General features: G+C 42.9%; 1 protein-coding gene across 2 annotated transcripts in view; it reads right to left on the bottom strand.

The window, feature by feature from the left end:
* Nucleotides 1-11,298, bottom strand: part of adam9b (ADAM metallopeptidase domain 9b) — a 77,039-nt gene extending 65,741 nt beyond the window's left edge. For both annotated transcript variants that reach the window (XM_078565263.1, XM_078565264.1), the window contains exons 1-2: nucleotides 11,154-11,298; nucleotides 4,847-4,944 (exon numbers count right to left, since the gene is read on the bottom strand). In XM_078565263.1, the coding sequence (XP_078421389.1) occupies nucleotides 4,847-4,944; nucleotides 11,154-11,214 (159 nt within the window). In that variant the 5' untranslated portion in view covers nucleotides 11,215-11,298. The remainder of the gene's footprint in view (nucleotides 1-4,846; nucleotides 4,945-11,153) is intronic.
* Nucleotides 11,299-12,986: the final 1,688 nt, after the last annotated feature.

Here is a 12,986-nt window from a genome sequence, read left to right as displayed (position 1 = left end):
GCAACAACGAGCCAGTCCATTTAATGTCACGGAAAGCTTTTAGAAATGATGATCGGGGACAAAATAAACATTCGCTTGGACAAATGCAGAATAATTATGAAAAGACGGCATGGATTTATTAAAGACAAATTGTGTTTAACTAACTTATTTGATGAGGTAACACAGAAATTGTTGAAAGTGGCAGGATAGGTTGAGAAAATGGTTAAAAAGGTATGTTGGGATTTATAAACAGAGATAATGGCTGGGATTTCCCGGCCCTGTTGATGAAGGTAATGCGATTGAGGTGGTGTACATGGATTTCCAAAACATGTCTGATAAAATGCTACATAATATGCTTGCCAGAAAAGTTGAAGGCTGTGAAATAAAAGGGAACGTGGCAGCATGGATACAAAGTTGACAGAGCGACAGGAAACAAAGAGTAGTGGTAAACAGTTGTTTTTTGGACTGAAGAAGGTACATGGTGGGGTTTCCTTGAGCTACTGCTTTTCTTGATATATATTAATAACCCAGACATGGGGGTAGACGATACAATTTTGAAATTTGCTGATAACACAAAACTTGGAACTGTTATGTAAACTGTGAAGTGGACAGTGATAAATTTCAAGAAGCCATAGATGGAGATGGTGGAAAGTCATATTATCTCAGATTGTCCAGGTGCTTGCCTGAAACAGATGTTAGTTCTTTAAATAGTGTGAAGTGATACATTTTGGTAAGAAGAAGGAGGAGAGATAATATAAAACAAAGGGTACCATTCTAAAGGGGATGCAGGAACAGAGAGGCCTGTGGGTATATAAGTACAAATTGTTGAAAGTGGCAGGATAGGTTGAGAAAATGGTTAAAAAGGTATGTTGGGATTTATAAACAGAGATAATGGCTGGGATTTCCCGGCCCTGTCCCGGGCGGGATCCGCCACGGGCGAGGTGGCGCCCCAGCCATAACTCCATTGATTTGCGGCGGGACCGGAAGATCGAGGTGGTGGGCGGGTGCAAAAAAAGTCCCAGCGAGAGAGTATAAAAGCAAGTAAATTATGATGAACCTTTACAAAGCATTGGTTTGGCCTCAATCGGAGTATTGTGTCCAATTCTGGGCACCCCATTTTAGGAAGGACATGAGGGTGCAGAAAAGTTCTACCAGAATGGTTTACGTTGATAAATTGAAGAAGTTGGGGTTCTCCTTAGAGGAGATGGTTGGGAGGAGGTTCAATAAAGGTGCTCAAAATCATAAAGGATATGGACAGAGCAGATAGAGAGAAACTGCTCCCATTTGTGGAAGGTTGAGAACCAGAGGCCACAGATTTAAGGTGATTGACAGAAGAACCAACAGCGATGTGAGGAAAACATTTGGTATGCCATGAGTGGTTAGGATCTGGAATGCACTGCCCACAAGTGTAGTGGAGACAGATTCAATCATGGCTTTCAAAAGGAACTTGGAAGAAAAAACAAAAAAACAGAGCTGTTGGAAAAGGGATAGGTAATGGGATTAGCTAACCTGCTCCAGCAGAGAACCAGCCCAGACCCTTTCTGTGCTGTAACCATTCTATGATTCTAAGTAATAGTACTGCATGGCACACATACATAGAATAAAATTTCTTCTACTTAGTCGCTTGAAAGGAAACAATAAAAGGTTGCAGTCAAAATGCTGTTATTCTTTTACAGATGAGTTTTGTTTCACTTTACCTTACATCCTTTACTATTGTGGGAGCTGTGCTAGTCTGAACAGTATCACTTGGAATTTCCAAACTGATTGTCAGACTCGAACAGCTGAGCTCCTTAAATATCCCCAAAAACAGATACCGGGACTTCCTGGATCAATAAAACTGCCAGAACTAGAGGACTACTACCATAGAACTAACTGAATAAATCACGCAATCTATGTTTGCTTCAAACTAGCTCCTTCCTCAAGCTTTGAAAATAATCTTTTTATGATGTTAGGTTTGGGACCAAATTCTGACTAGCTACATTTCAATCGTTTCTTAGAGCTTCCCAGTGTAAACCCAGAAGGTAGGGAGAGAAAATTGGTCGTGGAGCCACTTTACTGCCTCCCTGTGGCCTGTTAGCACTTGTGAAATTTTCACTAGAAGTGATGCTGGGCACAGAATAAAACCACCCAAATATGGGTAGGTGTATATTGTTCTGATCCTTGGCCAGACCCTGGGTCATGGGGGGAGATCCAGTTAGGAACCAATAACATTTTGCTTAAAGTTGAAAAAGTTTGAGATTCAAGACACTTACTAAATGAATAAAGTCACAAGATTCCACAGGTTTGGAAAAGAAAAATAAACTTTACTCTACAAGTTCAGTAAGATAAAACAATTTACAATATCTATCTTATACTCTAACATTCAGGGTATGAGGTACATGTGAATTAATAGGCAAAGTGTGGTTAAAAACCCACCACACTACGCAATAATGACAGATGCGACCAAATCTAATTCCATGGATTTCTCAACAACCCACCCAGACAAGGGTTTTCAATCTCCACCTTTGAAGATCTCGCCTTGGACTTCTCTTCCAAAGTTGCTCCTACTCGAACGGGTTTAACAATGACCCACCTCATAGGGTTTCAGTCTGAGATTCTTTTCCCCTGGATCTCCGAGTACAGTCAAACATCACCTTCCAATTTCAGATCTTCAGCCGTGCCAAGCAGAACACCACTATTCCAATGGGGTACCTTTGCCCCAACGATCCACAGCACGGAGTCACCAACCTTCGGCTGCCTTCTTGAACGTTCAGGCCTTCTCTCATGCCCACTTTGCTTAAAGTCTGTTCCTTGCAGCTCTTTCTTTAATTTGGAGCCCATTTCTCTGTTCCTTTCTTTTAACTAGCTTATCAGGACTTATTTCTGTCCCCTGTCTTTATCCCTTACCTGAGACTTCCTTTTGGGACCTCTCCCTATCCACCTCCCTGGTTTGGGACCTCTCCCTGTCCCCCTTCCATGACCTGCTCCCTGGGACACCTACTAGATATTGGCACTCCATATCAGGTCACTTGACCTGCCTCTTCACACCATTCCTCTTTCTTCTGTACAGGCACGCAGAGCTGGTCCTTGACCTGAAGAATGTAAAAAAGTAGTACTGTGCATGCATGGCCAGTTCCCAGTGGGCGAATGCGCACAAGGTCTAAGGATCATTGGGAATCGGAGTTCCAGACCTCCTACCTAAAGAAGGTGAGTTTAGGTTTCATCACAATATCAACAACATGTTAATAATGGGAAAGTACCATATGATGTATTTCCCTTATTATCGACGTGCAACACTTGTTTCTGGAAATGTTGGTGTATTCCTGGCATCCTGTTTTACTATTGTTGCTGGAGGGGCATTTAAAATTTAAATCCATTCAATCGCAGAATAATCAATTATATTCGCTCTGCCTGGGAACTCTGCTTTAAAATTTTCTCCTCACTTGGCCATCCTCCACCACTTCAGGAACCTCAGGCTTCATGCAGCAATGTTCCTCCCTCTCCTGAGGTAGGCTCCCCATAAAAACAAGAATTGTTAATGAGTGGCCTCCAACATTCTCTTTAAGGATCACTGTTTAGGCTGATCAATGGCTGGTGTGTGTGTGTGTGTATTTACAGGCTCTGCCCATTTGCATCTGAATTTCACTTTCAAGGTCCTACATGCAAAATGGCACCCTTATTTACATACTTAAAGACATAGCATCTGTCTCAACAGGCATCTGGACAATCTGAGTATGGCATCCACTGTTTGAACAGTGCAGTTTGGCTGTGGCAAAATTCAAAGGCCTAAAGCCAATTGGAAAAAAATGAGTGGTGTAAGTTGATTATCTCTTCCATCTTGTTTGCCAAGGCCAGAGGTGGTTAATTATTTAAGTTAATATTGGTGTTCTGATATTCTTTTTTGTATGAAAACCTCCACTTTAGTATTTATATGCATTATATGGTAAGAAGAAAGGCAAGAGCTCAAAAGCTGCCCTTGTGAAGAAATCAACTCTAGTGGGACGACATCAACAGAAAGAGGAAATTTGAGACTTGGGAGGTGAACTTCATCTTCACTGGGGGGATGCAGGGGAGGGAGGAATAATGCTGCGGCAGGCCTTCAGTTTCTGCAGTAGTGGAGGCTGGCTGGATGAAGAGAAAATTTTAAAACATTCAGAATTCCTGGACAGTGGAAATGTCGTTGATCATGCTGCGATTGAGTGGTTTTAAATTTTAAGTGCCCCTCCACTAATGCTAGTAAAACAGTATGCCAGGCATGCATCGACATTTCTAGAATGTGGGGTTACAAGTTGGTATTGTGGTAGGGGATCTTCAATGGGAAGGAAAATTAGACATATTATGGACTGTTGATCCTCTACCACTCATCTTAAACCTCCATCAAAGTTGAATTTCTTCCCCCTTTGTTTTGGAATGAGTCATTAAGGAACAGACCACATTTGCTACATTAAGCAAATAATCTATAGCATTCTAATTTAGAAAGATCAGCCTAGGAATATTTTACAACCACTTCAACCCAATTATATTCCAATGCAGAATGCCTTTAATTGTTGTAATACATCGGACCTCTGTTACAATGTTGAAGCTCTCACTGGTGTACAATGTTTTATTGTCAATATTTATTCAAGCTCTACTGTGTACAATAGATCAATATTGCATAAAATACATTATGTATTCTTATCATTTTATGGAATCAATAAAGTCAGCAATTGAGAAAAATCTCCATTATGAAAGTAAAATACAACTGTTGACGATACTCCTTGGCATTGCCATAATTTTTTTCACATTTTATTATGCCATATATTTAATGGTATAGAACAATGACAATGAGGAATTTATGTGAATTGCAAAACTGAATAGCCTCTTACAGGTTATTCAGCATTTCAAGTACCTGGCCAACATGTCGTTTCTGACGTCCCCATACAGGTTTAGGAATAGTGATTTCATAGGCAGAAAGTTTAGACATTTCTGGAGGATTGGAGGATGCATCTAATGGAATAAAACAAAAAGGAAATTGAGATTTGAATTATGATTTCTGCAATTTTCAGTCACTGTCCTGTCAAATGTCCTAAAGTCCATTACTGATTAATAATTGAAGTTCCCTAAATGTTCCTGCATTTTGAAATAAAACTTTATCATCAATAAAAATAGAATTAAATCCTCTCAGTGGACATACCACTCTAGCCCATGTTCTATGCCAAAATTGCTGTGGGAATTAACATTTTATCAGTTAGGTATATTTCAAACCATACAGGTAGAAATTATGCTGGGCAAAATCACAGTTTTTAATGATTGATTTGCAAGTTCCAATCACAAGTGATGGCAACGAAATAAAGAAAGAATGTGCATTTATATGTCGTGTTTTTCACAGCTTCAAGACACCCCAAAGTATCTTACAATCAATGAAGTACATTTCAAGTGTAGTCACTTTTGCAATGTTAGAAGTGTGGCAGCTAATTTGTGGATAGCAAGATCCCACAAACAGCAATTAGATAATGCAGGTAATCTATTTTTGTGACATTAGTTGAGAGATAAACATTTGCCAGGATGCTGTGCCATGAGATCTTTTATGTTCACCTGAGAGGGCAGATAGGGCCTTGGTTTAACATCCCATCCAAAAACTCTGGCAGTGCAGCCTTACTAATGCACTGAAGCGTTGCCTAGACTTTGTGCTCAAGTTTCATGCTGCACAAAATATTTGGACAGCAGTGATGTCTGGAGTGATTTCACTGCATTTTACTGTAAAATATCATATTCTATTAGGGGAGCTACAGCTTTAGGAAGGGAAAATCTCATCCATCCAATCTCTTTAATTTTTTTGAAGGAGTGGCATAAGTATACCGTGAATGCTTCAACTAAACTGCCAAAATTTCACAAAGTTTGATGTGAAAACTTTGCTTAATCTTACCAACCACCATTTGGGTTTACATAGTATCTTTAATATAGTAAAACTTCCCAAGGCAGTTCACAGAAGAGTTACTAGCCAAAATTTGAAATTGTGTCACATAAGAAGATACTAGGAAAGTGACCAAAAAGTCTTAAGGAGCAACTTAAAGAAGGAGAAAGAGGTGGGGAGGCAAGAGAGGTTTAGGGAGGAAATTCCAGAGCTTAAGTACTAAACAGCTGAAGGCACAGTCACCAATGAAGGAAATCAGGGAAGCACAAGAAGCCAGATTAGAAGGACCATACAGAGATATGGGTGTGGAGGTTGCTGCAGAAATAGTAGTGGGGGGTGGGGGACAGTGCAAGGTGATGCCATGAAAGGTTTTGAAAATAAGGACAAAAATTTTAAATTTGAAGCATTGTCAGGCCAATGTAGTTTGGTGAGCATAGGGTGAGCAGGATTTGACCTGAGTTAGGATACAGGCAGCAGTTTCATTGAACTCAAGCTTAGGGAAAGTGGAAGGTGGATTGTTAGCAAGGGGTGTTTTGGAGTATTTCAGTCTGGAGGGAACAGAATCAGAGGTGAGGGTTTCAGCAGCAGATGGACTGCGGTGGGGTCAGAGATGGGCAATATTACGGAGGTGGAAATTGTCGGTCTTGAAGGTGGAGAGGATTATGGGATCACAAGCTCAGCTCAGGATCAGACAATGGTTTCATTCTTCCCAATATCCTTTTTGGGAAAATTTCTGCTCATCCAGCATTGGATGCTGGACAAGCAGCATGACACATCAGAGGCGATGGCCTAGTGGTATTGTCGCTGGACTAGTAATCCAGAGACCCAGGGTAATGCTCTGGAGACCCGGGTGGAATTTGAATTCAATAAAAATCTGGAATTAAAAGTGCAATGATGACCATGAGCCATTGTTGATTGTTATAAAAACCCATCTGGTTCACTAATGTCCTTTAGGGAAGGAAATCTGTGGTTGACTCTTAAATTCCCTCTGAAATGACCTAGCAAGCCACTCAGTTGTAACAAACTGCTGCAAAGACACAAAAAAGGAATGAAACTGGATGGACCACCAGGCATCGACCTAGGCACCGGAAACAACAATGGCAATCACAGCCCTGACCACCCTGCAAAGTCCTCCTTACTAACATCTGGGAGCTAGTGCCAAAATTGGGAGAGCTGTCTCACAGACTAGTTAAGCAACAGTCTGACATGGTCATCCTTACGGAATCATACCTTATAGATAATGTCCCAGACACCACTATCACCATCCCTGGGTATGTCCTGTCCCACCGGCAGGACAGACCCAGCAGAGGTGGCAGCACAATGGTATACAGTCGGGAGGGAGTTGCCCTGGGAGTCCTCAACATCGACTCTGGACCCCATGAAGTCTCATGGCATCAGGTCAAACATGAGCAATGCAACCTCCTGCTGATTACCGCGTACCGCCCTCCCTCAGCTGATGAATCAGTGCTCCCCCATGTTGAACATCACTTGCAGGAAGCACTGAGGGTGGTAAGGGTGCAGAATGTTCTCTGGGAGGAGGACTTCAATGTCCATCACTAAGAGTGGCTCGGAGGCACCACTACTGACCGAGCTGGCCGAGTCCTAAATGACATAGCTGCTATACTGGGTCTGCAGCAGGTGGTGAGGGAATCAGCAAGAGGGAAAAACATACTTGACCTCATCCTCACCAATCTGCCTGCCACAGATGCTTCTGTCTGTGACAGTATCGGTAGGAGTGACCTCTGCACAGTCATTGTGGAAATGAAGTCCTGCCTTCACATTGAGGATATCCTCCATTGTGTTGTGTGGCACTACCACCGTACTAAATAAGATAGATTTCGAACAGATCTAGCAACTCAAGACTGGGCATCCATGAGGCACTGTGGGCCATCAGCAGCAGCGGAATTGTACTCAAACACAATCTGTAACCTTATGGCCTGGCATATCCCCCATTCTACCATTATCATCAAGCCAGGGGATCAACCCTGTTTCAATGAAGAGTGCAGGAGGGCATGCCAGGAGCAGCACCAGGCATACCTAAAAATGAGGTATCAACCTGATAAAGCTATAAAACAGGACTGCTTTCATGCCAAACAGCATAAACAGCAAGTGATAGACAGAGCTAATCGATCCTACAACCAACGGATCAGATCTAAGCTCTGCAGTTCTGCCACATCCAGTCGTGAATGGTGGTGGACAATTAAACAACTCACTGGAGGAGGTGTCTGCACAAATATCCCTATCCTCAGTGATGGAGGAGCCCAGTACAGCAGTGCAAAAGGTAAGGCTGATGCATTCACAACAGTCTTTAGCCAGAGGTGCTGAGTGGATGATCCATCTCGGCCTCCTCCGGAGGTCCCAGATGTCAGTCTTCAGCCAATTCGATTCACTCCACGTGATATCAAAAAACGGCTGACGGCACTGGATACTGCAAAGGCTATGAGCCCTAACAACATTCCCGAAATAGTACTGAAGACTTGTGCTCCGGAACTTGCCGCGCCCCTAGCCAAGCTGTTCCAGTACAGCTACAGCACTGGCATCTACCCAGCTATGTGGAAAATTGCCCAGGTATGTCCTGTACACAAAAAGCAGGAAAAACCAACCCAGCCAATTACCACTCCATCAGTCTACTCTCCATCATCAGTAAAGCAATGGAAAAGGTCATCAACAGTGCTATCAAGCGGCACTTGCTTAGTAATAACCTGCTCACTGATGCCCAGTTTGGGTTCCTCCAGGGCCACTCAGCTCCTGACCTCATTACAGTCTTGGTTCAAACATGGACAAAAGAGCTGAACTCCCAAGATGAGGTGAGAGTGACTGCCTTTGACATCAAGGCTGCATTTGACCGAGTGTGGCATCAAGGAGCCTTCGCAAAACTGGAGTCAATGGGAATCAGGGGGAAAACTCTCCTCTGGTTGGAGTCATACCTAGCACAAAAGAAGATGGTTGTGGTTGTTGGAGGTCAGTCATCTCAGCACCAGGACATCACTGCAGGAGTTCCTCAGAGTAGCGTCCTAGGCCCAACCATCTTCAGCTGCATCATCAATGACCTTCCTTTCATTATAGGTCAGAAGTGGGGATGTTCACTGATGATTGCACAATGCTCAGCACCATTCATGACTTTTCAGATACTGAAGCAGTTCATGTTCAAATGCAGCAAGACCTGGACAATATCCAGGCTTAGGCTGACAAGTGGCAAGTAACATTCGCACCACAGAAGTATCAGGCAATGACCATCTCCAACAAGAGAGAATCCAACCATCGCCCCTTGATGTTCAATGGCATTACCATCACTGAATCTCTCACTAACAACATCCTGGGCGTTACCACTGACCAGAAATTGAACTGGACTAGCCATATAAATACTGTGGCTACAAGAACAGGTCAGAGGCTAGGAATTGTGGGACGAGCAACTCACCTCCTGACTCCCCAAAGCCTGCCCACCATCTACAAGGCACAAGTTAGGAATTTGATGGAATACTCCCCACTTGTCTGGATGAGTGCAGCTCCTATAACACTGAAGAAGCTGGACACCGTCCAGGACAAAGCAGTCCGCTTGATTGGCACCACATCCACAAACATTCACGCCCTCCACCACCGACGCACAGTAGCAGCAGCATGCGCCATCTACAAGATGCTCTACAGGAATTCACCAAGGATCCTTAGACAGCAACTTCCAAACCCACGACCACTACGACCTAGGAGGACAAGGGCAGCAGATAGATGGGAACACCACCACCCAGAAGTTCCCCTCCAAGTCACTCATCATCCTGACTTGGAAATATATTGCTGTTCCTTCATTGTCGCTGGGTCAAAATCCTGGAACTCCATTCCTAACAGCCCGGTGGGTGTACCTACACTACATGGACTGCAGCAGTTCAAGAAGGCAGCTCACCACCACCTTCTCAAGGGCAACTAGGGATGGGCAATAAATGCTGGCCCAGCCAGTGAAGCCCACATCCCATGAATGAATAAAATAAAAGGCAGTGGTGGGGCGGAAAAGATAGTGGTGAGGTAGAACTGGGTGTCATCAGTATACATGTGGATTCTGAAATTAAAATAATGGAATTCAAGAAATTGGTTGAAGTGTGGGAAGAAACTTTTTTTTAGGATTGTGGTGACTGGGACCCATACTATTTCTGATTTTCAGTGGTGTCTTTGATTTGGACTCTGAATGAAAACTGTCCAGATTTGCAAACAATATCAATCTAAGGAAGAGAGATGAATTTAAAGAGGCAGCAATGGAATGAATCAGGAAAATTGTAAGTGGAACAGTGGCAGATAAAATTTAATAATTATTTATGAAGTATTATACTCAAAAATGAATAGATAACATACATACTCCATGAATGCTGCTGAAGTAGCTAAGGTGAAATTGAAAAACATTTAGAAGTATTAATCTAGAAGGTTCTGATGAAGAGTCATTCGGACTCAAAACTTTAACTGTATTCCTCTCCACAGATGCTGTCAGACCTGCTGAGTTTTTCCAGGTATTTTTGTTTTTGTTTTGGATTTCCAGCATCCACAGTTTTTTGCTTTTATTATAGAAGTGTTAATGGATTTTGTTCCTAGCTTAACTAAGTCTAGGAATACTTCTAGATACAGAGAAGGAAATAATTAAAATATTGAACAATAAAACTAAAACAAGCCACGGGGTGTGGTAATGCAAATTGTAGCCTTGATTACTGTATCTATTTTGATTACTGAGAGACAAAGGTGGGATTCAGACCCTGGAAACAATGCTGAGGAGAATCATTCCTAATCATGGTGCAGCATTAACCTTGGCTCAGGAATATTTGCCTCAATCGTCCCATTTTGCTTTTTTTATTTATCTTTCACGTGAATGTAACTAAACAAGGAAACAATGTAAGGTATTTTCTGCAGTTCTGCGCCCAGAGCCTGTTACATTGCAGGCACGGAGAAGGGAATGCTAGCTTTCCGTGTGTTCTCACTCAGAGGAGCTGCTCAAGAGGAAATAACTACAGAACACCAGGGACGAAATGAAATTGATAAAACACTACAGTAAGTTCTGAAGAAGGGTCACACGGACTCGAAACGTTAACCCTGTTTCTCTGCACAGATGCTGCCAGACCTGCTGAGTTTTTCCAGCATTTTCTGTTTTTGTTACTACAGTAAGTTGTAATTTTACTTGCAATTATACAAATAATATAGTCAACTTCCCTTCCACCAACAAAGATTGGGTTATAATGAAAATGCTGTCGTAAATGATTGACTTGTTTGACCTGTCCTAATGACAGTCTCGAGCAGGTACAACAAGAAGAGTGGTTGGGATGAAACTTACCTGCCCTGCTGTGGATGCAGAAGCCCAGGACAACCAGAAAAAGCTCCACAGGCAGCAACATTGGGCTTGCTGGGCAGGCACTGAGTACTCACTGTCCAAACTTCACCTGATTCTTCACCTCCAGCGTATACATACACTAGGCTTTTACTTGCCAATCTTACTTTACATTCCAACATGGCAGCAATCCAAACAGACCTGAAAAACCAGTTTTGATCAGCGACGCCAATTGTCAGATTCTACCTATCATGTGACAAGGTTGAGTCAGATCCAGTTTAGCAAGTGGATTCTTAAAGCTTACAGCTCAATAAAAATGGAATGCACCTTTTTGCCCACCTGTGAGGTGAATGCGCCCTGTGGTGGAAGTATCTTAATGAATGACGTCTATGGAGAAGTAGAAGAATCTCTCTGCTAAAAGCAGACATTCTTCCTCAGAAGTAAAAACAGAAGCTGCTGGAAAGACTCAGCAGGTCTGGCGGCATCTGACTCCTCTTTGGAACTGAAGAGAGGTAGAAATGCGATGGATTTTATGTTGTTGATAAAGGGTGGGGAGGGGGTTAGGTGGAACAAAAGGGAAGGTCATGGATAGGTTAGAGGGCATGGGAGATTAAATATCAAAGATGTCATGGAACAAAAGGTAAAGTAGTAATGGTAGTGGGAATGGTAGTTGTAAAGAAACAATGGGGAGGATTTTCCCTTCGCAGGGCGGATGCAGTGGGCGGGCCCAGGAGCAGCCGCGCAACGTTCCACCGCCCGCGATCAGGCCCTGACTGCGATGTCATGCTGGTTGGCCAATTAACAGCCAGCCAGCGTGAATCGCGTGCTGAAACGCTCAGCGCTGCGGGGATGGTGGGGGAGGAGGGCGAGCGTGGAAGTCAGCGCATGCACATGGGCGCGCTCACAGAAACCTCCCTGAAGGCACAGAGCTGACTCAGGGAGCTGAAGATTTTTAACATTAAAAATAAAGAATGGAAAAATAAGGAAAACATGTCCCCTCATGTGACATTGCCACATGAGCAGGGACATGTTAAAAATGAGTTTTAAAAGTTTTTATTTTTTTAAATCACTAGTTGAAACCGCATCCCGCCTGTGGATGAGGTTTCGCAAAAAATGTAAAGGCCCTTGGCCTATTTGCTCACCCGCCAACCGAATGGCTGGACGGGCAGCAACAAATTCAAATTAATTAATTGATTAAAGGCCTTACTAGGCCTCTTAATTGTCGGCAGGCATTCTGCCACCTCTCGCACGTGCCCGCCGAGTAAAATATCACAAGAGTGTGTGATGACATCGGGACGCTCGCCCACTATTTTACTCCTGTTCAGGCCCACCCGACGAGGGAAAAATTCTGCCCAATGGTGCAGAGTATGTGTTAATAGCAGAATAAAGGTCAGCTCTGTCTGAAAGCAAAAAGATGAAACAAGATGGTTGCGTTTGCTGCCAACACCACAGCCAATGGCGGGCATGTGCAATCATTTCTGTTGCTTCCTTATGTCATAGCGAGCAACAGAGTTGGTAGCAACCAGGACCAAAAATGGCGCCACTCAAATAAACTCAGCTGTATTTTCTCCCCTTTTTTTGATAGCTTTGATTTATCAGGCACATCCATTACTTTCAACCCTAAATCTGCATTTTGTATTGAAAGACAACATACCCATTCATTATTCTTTGCCCATGTCAATTTAATTTGTTATAGTCACATAAGTAAACAGTAATGCTTTGCGCAGGCATTGCAACTACACCAAACACGAATATATATCGGAAGCATAAGAATAGAATCTGCAATCACAATCATTCCATATATTTATGGTTCACACAGATTTACTATATTCAATGTGC

The sequence above is a fragment of the Cetorhinus maximus genome, chromosome 20, assembly GCF_964194155.1.
Source record: "Cetorhinus maximus chromosome 20, sCetMax3.hap1.1, whole genome shotgun sequence".
Classification (NCBI taxonomy): Eukaryota; Metazoa; Chordata; class Chondrichthyes; order Lamniformes; family Cetorhinidae; genus Cetorhinus; species Cetorhinus maximus.
Note: the sequence above shows the minus strand (reverse complement) of the source record. Positions and strands in the feature narration are given on the sequence as shown.